A 12,032-nucleotide genomic window follows, 5' to 3' on the forward strand; every position below is an offset into this window, starting at 1 on the left:
TTTGATTTCCCTTTCTCATTGGCCGATGGCCCAGCAACTATCGTTTGCTACTTTGCTTGTATCGTGTCAATAGTGAGCAGGCCCTTCTTGTAAAATGTTAGGACATTCTCGGTCGAATCTCAAAGTCAAGTCCGGAACTGCCTGTTCTAAATCTTTGTAGGATGATATAAGCATCCACTTTAACGTCTATGATACTCTTACTGCTCGAAATCATTGCTTCTCAAAACTGATAGAAGCAAAAAGATGCAAATATACAAAAGAACAAGATCTAGAATTTGTTAAAAATTGTTAGTTGTTACCGTGATTTCCCAATTTTGTTGCTGCGACCCATCTCTAACCTTAGGTAGATTTGCAATTTTCTTGATGATTTCAAAAAGTTTTTATTCATTTAAATACCAAATATACACCTACTGAACAATGTTCCCACAAGTCATTATTGCTCAGGTATATATATCTACAACCCTATTTTTTGTTTTGTTTTTCCTATCAAAATAAGCACCTCATAATATATTGAGAGGTCAGCTAAGGCCAATTATTCGCATCAATTCATATTCTTTTACATGTAATTATTTGAGCTTTATCTTGGACCTCTAGCAAGTCCTACTTCATGCTGTAAAATATCCATTACTGGGAGGCAGATGAAGGGGTATCTGGTTGCACCTCTGGCATAGCATTCTGAAATGCAGGTAGCTCGTTGTACGCCTCGTGCAGCCTTGATAGAAGAGGGAACTTAGTCATGTCGACATTGAACCTTTTAATTGCTGCATGGATCTGCGGTTCAATAAACGCATCCGCCAAGGAAACTTCATCTCCAACAGCATATCTTCCAGCATGGTCAGTCAGCAGCTTCTCAAGAGCAGTAAAGCCTTTTTGAATGTGAAATTGAACCCAAGGAACTCTCTCATCGGGACTCACCTTTTCCCCGATATATTTAAGCACAGCTAGATTCTGGAGAGGCTGAATGCTAGAGGAAACAATATTAGCAGCCTGAATCGAGATGGCTCTTTTCTGGAGATCAGAGGGCAACAGCGGGCGCTCAGGATACTTGTCTTCAAGATACAACAGGATAGCAAAAGAATCCGAAATAACAATATCTCCATCAACCAGCACAGGCACATACCCAATTGGATTCAGCTGCAAGAACTCAGGAGTGAATTGTTGGCCTTGAACCAAGTTAACTGGTACATAATCATAACTTATTCCTTTGAGATTGAGCGCGATTCTGACACGATAGGAACAAGAACTTCTCCAATACGAATACAACTTCAGCTTGCTGGACGATTCTTCTCCTTTAACACTCGCCATTGCTGTAATTTTATTAGAAAAACACGAAATAAAATCATCAAATTCTGATGGAAACAAAATAACCACCACTAGAGCAGCGGTAGATTCATCTGTATACTTTCTTGCTGCTCGCTTTGATTTATCTTGAGGTTCAGTAGCAGTGGCGGAGTTAGGGTTCGAAAGCAACAAAATTAAATATGTGAAAACATCTAATCAAAATTTATACTGAAAAAAATCAACACCAGAAAAATTAATCAATTCACTTAAATTAAAATCATAAAGTAATACTAGTTCATCAAATTATTCATCTAAAAGAATTCAAACCAAAAAATTAATCAATTCACTTAAATTAAATTTATCAAATAATAATAGTTCATCAATTTATTAATCTAAAAATTCACAAAATAAAACAAAGTGACGATAATTAAAGTATACTTACTTGTTATAGTCTTATCAAGAATAAGAAATTAGAGAATTTAATTGATCCAAAGTTAGGGTTTAGTAAATGTTACTAGAAGGGAAGAAAAGGACTGCTTTGCAAGCGAAGCAGTCCCTTCAAACAGATATTTACAAGGAGCTAAACGACGAGTCATTTATCTCCTTTGAAAAAAAAGGACCCGACGACATGGCGTTGGGTCCCTCTTTAATCTCCTTCATTCTCTCTCACTAGAAACTAGAAAGCAACTCTTCATACTCACAAGTAGAAGAAGCCATGGCAACACCAACACAACCCAAAATCAGTTATTCTCTAAAACCCTCAAATCTCACTTCCAAAACCTTTTTTAAAACTACTAACTGCAACATACACTCTTCTTCTTCTACTCTATGTCTCAACACAGTTCAAAACTTCTCAAAACTAAAACTTTCAGCTTCAGCAGCTGACTCAATTGTCTCTCAAGAAGAATCGCCCACTCACAAACAGGTTATTATCTTCAGTTTCTCTATACAATTCCCCAAAGTTTGTATCTTTTCTGCATTTGATTTTAGCAACTGGGTACCTGTAAAGTTTGATTCTTTTCTTATTATATATCTGATTTTAGCTTTCTTGTTTATGGATTAATGAACAAAAATGAGTGGGATTATTTGGGTGGCTGTGTCTAAAAGTAGTTTATTTTTTGTTGTTCAGAAGCTTGGAGTGGTGGTGAAGCCAATGGAGAAGCCAAGGATAGTGTTGAAGCTAATTTGGATGGAGAAGGCAATTGGAGTTGCACTAGACCAGGTGATACCAGGTTTTGGCTCTATTCCTTTAAGTCCTTACTACTTTTGGCCCAACGAAGATGCTTGGGAACAGCTTAAGGTGTTGCTTGAAAGCAAACCCTGGATTTCGCGAAAGCAAATGCATTTACTTCTTAATCAGGCTACTGATATCATTAACCTCTGGCAAGGAAGTGGTTCCAATTCCTTGTGAGTTGCAAATAGGAAGAAATTTTGGCAGCAATGTGGGATATTCTGTTCTGTTCTGTTATATGTATTTAAATGCTTACGAAATTTGATATCTTTTGTGATATTGGTGCTGTTTAGACTGCTTGCAATCTCTTTTAGTCAAAACTGTATGTTATACTAGAATTTGATAGTTATGTTGTAGTCTATGTTAGTGTTCATTTTTGAAGAATTGTGACTGGTTGCTAAACTGTGTATCCTGGTGATGTAACTTTAAGATGAAAAATTTAGAGGTATGAGTTATTTGAGTGGAATATGATAGCATTTACACTTCTTTTATTCTCTTAACAGTTTTACATTTTCAGTCTGTTGTTGGTTCCGTAAATTTATATCTAATTTGTTGGTTTGTAAATGAAACATATTTGGATCAAAAACATATGAATAAGAACCAGTGGTTTAATTCGAATTCACCAATCACTATTCACCTGCATAATTCAAATATGTTACCAGAGCTGAGAAAAGGGTGCCTTTTTTTACCTTAACAACGCATGGTTCACTGTCATGCGTCTCAGATTGTTAGGAACAAAAAAGGAAAGGTGGCTTCATGAATTTTCTGAATTTCATGACGTGTTCATTAAAACATGCTGTCCTTTAGATCGAAGTTTGCACAATCTTTGATCTCCTATTCTAAATCTTACAGATAGCATACTAATTCCTCTTTGTATGATAATACAAGCATCCAGGTTAAGGTCCTATCGAGAAGTACCATCCTCTAGCTCTAGCTCCGGTTTAAGTAGCTTTTTTTTCTTCAAATTATTAAGTAGCTCAACATGCAGGCACTTTAAGACTCCTTCCGACATGATTATAAATGATCAACCAATTGTATGTTGTCCGCACCTCAATGGTGCTCTTTGTTCTGTAATTCTTACTGCTTGAAATCCTTGCTTCTCAAAATGGAGGGAAGAAATTTAGATGCAAGTCTAAATTGTATACGGAATAACAGGATCCAAAATTCGTTAAAAATTGTTAGTTGTTACCTTGATTTCTCAATTTTGTTGCGATCCATCTTTAACCTTAGGTAGATTTTCTTCATGATTTTAAAACTTATTATTCAGTTGAATGCGAAGTATATACCTACTGAACAATGTTTTGACAAATTATTGTTGCTCAAATATATACACACCTAGTTCATTTTATAGTTAGACCCTTAAGAAAGTATGAGAGAAATAGGTCAGTAGGAAAACTGTGTTCTATAAAGTCCCTAAAAACCCTCCAGAGACCAAAACACATGCTCTGCCAAAACTTTATTATGTTGAATTCTCAACTTTAAGTTTAGGAATAGGTCAAATCAAAAATATTATTTTCCCCTGAATTTTAAGAATTCACTGTTTTTTTCTAATATTTGAGTTCCATTTAATTGAAATTCTACAATCTAATACCTAAAGTTAAGGGAGGATAATTTTTTTTAATTTGGGAGAAAAATAGTAATATTGACCTAATTTTGGAACATTATAGTAATTTTGCCTTAAGTTTAATAAGTCGTGTGTCTAAGCAAATATGTCAAGCTGTTTCATTTGAAAGTTCCTATTGTGCAAAGGAAATTAGAGGAAAGAACTTGTTTCATTGTCAATTTTCTTTTAATAGTCCAATTTTATATTTTCTTTCTCATACTCATCCTCCAAAGAGTTAAGCTCTCCTATACTGAATGGTTTTTCTCTTGTTTGCTCATGTTTCACATGCATACTTCCATTGGCCTGTAACTTTTCTGCCAATACTACAAGATCAGAAATGCTTAGATTAGAGCTCAGCTTTTTTGCTACAATGTTATTACTTTTATTTATAAGGACTTGAACCTTTAGATTGTGAAACAGTTCCATTAGTACATAATTATCTAGTTAAGATATATGTTTTTTTTTTTAATTTCAGTACTGATGCTGCAATATATTGCATTATTTGTATAAAAAAAAAACTTAAAGGATAGCAAATTGTCCTTATGGAAACTTTATATGTATATCACAAAACAAAATTTATACAATTTCATGTACTTCTCAATCCCTCTTTACTCTCCCAGTTCTCATTGATAAAGGTCTTTTATCTAGTTTTGCTTGCTGCAAATTTAGTTGCTTGTCCGAGTTTCTCCTCTGCATTTTTGCCGAGTTAGATCTTCCTTCTACCTTGTCATCTTCAGGATTTAGTGAAATCCAGATTGGGGATTTCTGTGGCAGCTGATTCACATCATCATCTGAGTCATATTCCTCCATCAAACTGGTAAGGCTTTGGATTTCATTTGTGGGGACTCTTGGACTTCTATAAGAATTCATATCTCGGTGCTCTGCTGATGGAATGTTCCTTTCAGAAACTGTGCTTGAAGCAGAAGTTCTGTCTATGCCAGGCTTATCTTTGATCATCTCCGGTTCCTTGAGATGCATTCTTTCATTGTTTTCTGCCAAATTTTCACCATCTGATTCAGAGCTCGGATAGTAAATTGGATAAGTTTTGTCAAATACTAATGTACTATCCGAGTTTTCCTTCTCCTCTGAATCTTCATATGGTATAATTGACTCATCAAAGGGATGATAATCTTGATTACTTCCCCGAGTTTCAGTTCTCGAGAGCTCGACAGCAGCTCTTGCAGCTGTTGCTGCGTAAGCTGCCGATTTAAAAGCCACTAGAGCAGCACTAGCTGCATCTGTATACTTCCTTACTTTCAGTGGTTCACATAACTTATTATCAGGACTCGACACCTCGGCCAAAGCAAGAGTATTATCGATTTCTTGCGGTCCCCTTGATTTGTCTTGAGGCTTAGGAGCATCTTCCTCCAAATTCAAGACAATACCATTCTCTGAAGCTGTATCCTTCAGGACTTTCAATCTGATATCAAAGCTTGGTTGTCGAACCGACAGCTTTTGTATAATCTAAACCAAGAAATGACAGTTGCACGTAAGACGAAGAAACATGAACAACTTTAATCCGAAACACACAATACTTCACCTTAGGATTCACTCCACAGTTATTTCGCAGCTCAATAGCACGAGTAGCTAATTCTTTCCCAAATTTTGACACGAAAATCCCACGAATCTGGTGCAGTTCTGGAAATTCTCCACATCTTGAAGATGCAAAGATCAAGCTTGATATAGCTTCCTTGACTTCATCATGGCACTCCCTACATAAACACAATTAACGTCCTTAAAATATAGCAATAAAATACGAAGTATTAATCTAAATCAAGAGTATAATAGTATCAATAAACTAACTTCTCTTTCTTAAGTAGCATAACCCTATCTAGTAGCAGGTAGCAATAATTCTCGATCATGACGAAGGCATCTATCAAATTCTGCTCCTTGATCATTTGCTCAACCTGAAAAGTAAAACTATTAGTTTATATTACCAAGTAGAGAAACAGATAAATAAAAGCAGCGGAAATGAAGAAAAAAAAAGGCAAATTACGCGAAGTAGAGCTCGTTCTTGATGACCGAGATTCAGAAGCTGAATTACATCAGATTTTGCAAGGGAATAACGAACTTGTCTCTGATTCTTGAGTATAGCAACTCTAGAGATTGCAAGTTTTGCAAGAATCTTGAATTTTGAGGCTCTGAATCTCCTTCCAAGAAGTAAATCGAAAAGATTCATATCCTTTTCTTTTTCTGTGTTTTCTTGATTCTTGTTTAAGTGCCTTCAAGAACTTGAAGAAGAAGCAACAAAAACCACTTCAGAATACTTGAGCTTTCAAGACTTTTAAATCCTTATAAATATTATGAAATATATACGGAAATTTTGAGTTTGAGCGGTAGTTGCATCACAGTCACTTTCCTTTAAGATGACCACGTACTGTGTCAATAGAATAATCAAACGTTGGTTTTTAATTGGAAGATTAAGGTGAAAAGTGAACATTAAGGTGACAGTAGTTTTCTTTAAATTATTTTTATTTCTCTAAAAACTTATTGAATTGGACATATATTTTTAGGTGAATTATGGTGGCTTTTGTTTTGTCTAGAACAAGAAATCGTCCAAGTTGATGATAATTTCAATGCATTAAAGAACCTTTTGCTAACACTTAAGCGGCAATTATGTAACGTTTTCTTCATCAGTTACGTTGTCATGGCGATGAGATGAACACTAGTTTTTTCTTTTTATCTAACTTCATAATTATCCTTCTGGTTTTTAGAGTTAACATTTTAAATTCAGATCTCATTCTCAACTAATTAAATATATATTACTTCTTCCATAACTATTCTTTTATTCCATAACTTAAAATGATTCGATTATAATGTGATTTACTGTATTAAAAACTTGATTTTAAAATTATATATGTAAAATTATAGAAATAAAATAAAGTATATAATTGTTTAATTAGTGATATTTAATTTGCAATATTATAATTTCTATTGAACTAAATTTTTGATTGAATCTAAAAGGCAAAGTTTTTCAAATATTTGAGTTTAAATTATATGGCAATTTAAGCTAATTTGAAAATAAAAGTTGTGTTGAGTTGAGCTAAGTTGAGTATACACGAAAATTTCTTACATAACCTAATTTGTTACGTACGATTATGATACATACCTATGGTGTGACACATTATAATAATATATGTAATAATCAATGTATGAATATCATATTATTAATGTGATATTCACAAATTTATTATCACAACCATTATTTTATGTGTCACACGGATGGTTGATAGTCCTACTTGACAAATTAAGTTTATATAAGTTCCTTTTCAGTCTATACTATCATATTTATTTATGATAAAATTTATATAAAAATAAAGAATATATGTAGTTTGATTAAAGGGTAATATAACATAGTTTTTGTACTACTAGTATAAAAAATAATTGATAGAAAATGATATGCAGCATGCAAACAAACACCAGTTGAAGTTTTTGTTTTGGAAATGGTTGAAGTTTTCTGTGTTTCGCACCAACATCATTGAAATTCTACGTCATGGATTGCTATTCTTTATCTCTTGTATTCTAAGTTTTGCTCCATATGTATTGGAACCCCATAAATTAATATGACAAATGTGAAATCTTGATTTTTCTTTTTTCTTTTTAAAAAATGGATCGGTGCCTTAATTACTTTATAGATGAGATTGAAAGGATGAGGTCATTTGGATTCAGATTGGCACATATCTTTTAATAGTAAAGAACATGAATAATTACTACAATCTCCTTAAATTTGGATTCAAAATATTTTTTTTCTTCAGAATGTCAATTTTCCTCTTAATTTTTAAGTTTTAGTTATAATTTCTTTAATTAAAAAAATCAAAGTTCATGAAGAAAATAGTTTTTAATACCTAAATTCATGTAAATAATAATAAATAACCCTAAAGAATAATATTGTTCCTTAAATTTATTTGTCGGATTGATATAAATAAAATTGATAATTTATACCAATTTTAATATATTTATATTTTATTTATATTATGTGGTTTTACGGTTGCTTTCATGTGTCCTAAAATACAAATAGGCGTGATTGGACATATTTGAACTCATCTTATAATTTTAGGAATCATAACTATCTTTTCTTGAATTTTTAACCAGTAAATCTAAAATTTATATATTTACAAATGAATTTAAAAAATAGAGATTTTACTTTCTTTAAAAGTGATTTTTTGAATGAAGATTACAAAATACTAACTATAATGACTTTGGCTTTAGAATTTTTTATTAGAGTCCAAATTTCATTAATGGAGTGAAATGATACGCATAGGTTTATTAAACTTATCTTCAAGTATTTATTTGGGAACCGATTAGATTAGCTTTTTTTTTTTTTTCAATTTTCCATTGAATGATAATTTGGAACTTGGAATTTAGTGAACATTTTTCCTTTTTATAGAATCAGAACTCAACCGTGCAAATAGCACTAACTTTAAGTCCTCAAATTTGTTAGTTTATTGTATATAATAATGTATTTCATTTTCTTGGAACTTTATTGGAGTTTCTTGAAAAAATTGCTAAGAAAGATGTGGTGCGTCCAAATTAATGAATCCACACTCTATAAACAGCAACTATATGAAATTTGAATAAAGGGACAATTCGATCCTTTAACTCGCAATTCATAATTAAATAATATATTTTTAATTATTTTTATCAATTAAGAATACTATTCATAATTTAAGTAGTTGAGTGAATACCAATTTAAGTAGTTGAGTGAATACTTAGTAGATTCAAATAGGAAAGCGAATTCTATTTAACAGAGACTGAGTTTGAATAGAAAATAGATTGCTTATTCAATGGAAAATTTTCTTGAGGAATACTTTCTTAAATAAGTTTATTTTCCTAAGTTTAAGTTTGTATCCGAATGGAAAAAATTGGTCTTTAGACGAATTTTTCAGACGACGCATTTTCTCCGAGTCTTTAGAAATTCCGGTTTATCTTGAGGATTCGGCTGATTCTTCCTTTGTTCTCCAGGTTTGGCGAATCTCATGGATTCGGCCGCTGATATTATTGAGTTCTTATATTTTAGATGAGAGCTGATATTCTCTCAGAGGTATATCTTATGCGACTCGGTTTCACTATAGATGATAGGATTCAGTTTAGATCACTAAGGAAAGCAAACTTAAGATATAATTCTTTTTTGAGAAGAAGGGAGAAATTATTTAATCGGTGAAAAATTGTTGGGGTGGATATATGACAGTATATATGATGATGTTCCTTCAGCATTTTTTATCGAAATATAAATCTTGTTCTAATTTATTGAAATATAAATTGGTGATTAATTTAATTAAATTTCAAATTTCAAATTTTATTTGTAAATTACAATAAAATTTGCGATTTAATTTATATTTAATCCTATAATTTTTTCTAAAACTTTTTTTTATCCATGATTCATTATATGAAACATTACAAAAAGGCTTTGTAAAATGGATTTATAACATATCCAATATAATTAAAATATCCATTGAAGAGCTTGATTGATGTATATATAATTTAATTGCTCAACTTAATCTCAGTATAAATCAATTAAAATATAAACAAGACTTAATTGTTTAAAAAATATTTTACATGTTTAACATGAACTTTTAATTTTAACAAATTTGGACACCCACTTTTGAATCTTAATTTCAAACACCAAACAGTTTTCCGTTAAAATATGTTGATGTGTACGCCAAAACGGTGTTTACTCTAGTGCACACGTAACATTTTTTTGACTAAAAGTTTCTCGGTGTCTAAAATTATGAAAAAAATAACATTTCATATATTTAACTGCCAAAATTGAAACTTCGTGTTAAGATTACAAAACACACTAAAATTCATGATGTTTTTAGACAATTATGCACATCAATGAAAGCGTTAAACATGCACTAACAAATAATAACTTTTTAACAATTCAATAAATAAGTAATAATTATAATTTGCGCGTATATTATTTTATATTTATATTTATATTTAAGCTATTAAACGAAAATAATTGAGCAACTACATAATTGGCAAGACCATTTATGATAGTTAATTTTTTTTATAAATTCCTTGCGCCAAAAAATCACAATCACAAAATAGGTAAATGAACTTATATCAAATCTTTGGCAAAAAAAAAATAAAAAATTATTGCAAATCATTGCAACTCCAAGCTGACGTTTATATACTGCTCAATGCATAAGCAAGACACTTAATAGTGATATTTTTAAATACAATATTTTTTCACGTTGTGGCAGAAATAGTTTTATCTTGAATAGAGATGTTCATGGAAAACGATTGATTATGTTTTTTGTAAAATTCAAAAATGTCAGAATCACGGCTCCGGATCTTTTCAACCATTCCTGTGCAAATCCCAACTCAATTATTTCGAGATTGTTATACTAAAATGCAATTATTTCGAAATTGTTCAGGATGTACATCAAACCGAACAAACCAAATAATCAAACCGGACAGAATAAAAAATGACCATGATTTGTATATTTAATTTTGTTTACAAGTTCGATTTGGTTTGATTTGAATTTTGAAAAAAAAAAAACTAAAAACTGAAATATGTAAATATAATGTAATTTTTTTTATTAAGTACCATTTTGAAAGGAAAAAAAAGACACTATTTTCATATGTATTAAATGCTAAAATGTATAATACATCAAATTTTGATTTAGATTTGATTTCTAAAAATAACAATTTTTCCTTTTTCCTTTTTTATATTTAATTTTTGGCTTAGCCCCTTAAAATCCCCCCACCTTTTACCTCCAATTCGTTTGCACCATCACGTTGTAAAACCACCAAATATATCCAAATTACGACCTTTCACTTTCAATTGCACCCTCAAGCATTAAATTGACCTCTTTTCACTTAAAAAATGTTCAAATCAATACTTTAAATTTTAGCATATATTTTAAAATAGGACTTAATATTTTATTTAAAATAAAAATAAAGCTATTTTTTCAAATAAAAAAGATCAATTTAATATTTGAGGGTGCAATTGAAAGTGAAAGGTCGTAATTTGGGTATATTTGGTGGTTTTACAATGTGAGGGTGCAAACGAATTGGGAGTAAAAGGTGAGGGGTTTTTAAGGAGATAAGCCTTAATTTTTTATTTCATATCTTTAAAAATTAGCAATAAATAATAATTTTTCTATTTCGGAAAACCAAAACAAACAGAACCAAAAATTATCCCAATATTATGTTTGTTTTTAATTTTCTAAAAAAAACAACCTGTTTTGCCAATTTCCGTTCTGAGCCAAATAGGAAAACCGTTTGAACACCCCTAGTCAGGGTCATGACTGCATCCTCGAGGAATGGCTGAGAGCAAACTCTAGGTAGAGGAAAGTTGACCAGAAAAAGGTCACATTTTGACAAACCTGAAACCTGCTTAACTTACCCAAGTTCTGATGAACAATCAAAACTCACCAAATTTTCTACCTCCATATACAAATCCCGACCAGCATTAAATAAGTAATTAATCATAGATATCACTTCTGATAATTAGGACCAAAATCAACATCTAATGGACATCTATTGCCAAAAACTGATAAATACAGTTCAGGATAAACGCATTTCCTTTGGTAATGCTATTTATTTAACTCACCTTATTGTACCACCTACGTGGCAACAAACGTGGATCAATTTAAAGAGGGAAACTGAAACATACATTCTTGGATAGGAATTGAGTAAATAAAAGCATGTCATATAAGTAACGGTATAATAAGGTGGGTTAAATAGCATTTTCCAACTATTACTTAAAAGCTAAAAGTAGAGACCTTGACAGCAACATGCGTTAACTTACTGGTTTATCCAACTTTGGGAGATAAAAGATCTGAAAATCTGAAGTATGGTAAAAAGGAAAATGGTTGCTGTTAACTTACCGGTTTATCCAACTTTGGGAGAAAAAGGATCTGAAAGTCTGAAGTATGGTAAAAAGGAAAATGGACCTCATTAGCGAGA

The 12,032-nt window shown here is 31.5% G+C and overlaps 3 protein-coding genes across 3 annotated transcripts; 1 reads left to right on the forward strand and 2 right to left on the reverse strand.

The window, feature by feature from the left end:
- Positions 1-364: 364 nt before the first annotated feature.
- Positions 365-1,835, reverse strand: LOC126676996 (glutathione S-transferase zeta class-like). Its single transcript, XM_050371404.2, has 2 exons — positions 1,724-1,835; positions 365-1,307 (listed from the first exon to the last, which is right to left on the reverse strand). The coding sequence occupies exon 2, from the start codon at positions 1,303-1,305 to the stop codon at positions 625-627; it is 681 nt and encodes a 226-aa protein (XP_050227361.1). The 5' UTR covers positions 1,306-1,307; positions 1,724-1,835; the 3' UTR covers positions 365-624.
- Positions 1,836-1,876: 41 nt separating this feature from the next.
- LOC126676997 (30S ribosomal protein 3, chloroplastic-like) lies at positions 1,877-2,695 on the forward strand. The gene is made up of 2 exons (XM_050371406.2): positions 1,877-2,206; positions 2,411-2,695. The coding sequence occupies exons 1-2, from the start codon at positions 1,997-1,999 to the stop codon at positions 2,690-2,692; spliced, it is 492 nt and encodes a 163-aa protein (XP_050227363.1). The 5' UTR covers positions 1,877-1,996; the 3' UTR covers positions 2,693-2,695.
- Positions 2,696-4,642: 1,947 nt separating this feature from the next.
- Positions 4,643-6,576, reverse strand: LOC126676483 (uncharacterized). The gene is made up of 4 exons (XM_050370703.2): positions 6,112-6,576; positions 5,919-6,022; positions 5,656-5,827; positions 4,643-5,579 (listed from the first exon to the last, which is right to left on the reverse strand). The coding sequence occupies exons 1-4, from the start codon at positions 6,292-6,294 to the stop codon at positions 4,713-4,715; spliced, it is 1,326 nt and encodes a 441-aa protein (XP_050226660.1). The 5' UTR covers positions 6,295-6,576; the 3' UTR covers positions 4,643-4,712.
- Positions 6,577-12,032: the final 5,456 nt, after the last annotated feature.

This window comes from Mercurialis annua, linkage group LG4, assembly GCF_937616625.2.
Source record: "Mercurialis annua linkage group LG4, ddMerAnnu1.2, whole genome shotgun sequence".
Classification (NCBI taxonomy): domain Eukaryota; kingdom Viridiplantae; phylum Streptophyta; class Magnoliopsida; order Malpighiales; family Euphorbiaceae; genus Mercurialis; species Mercurialis annua.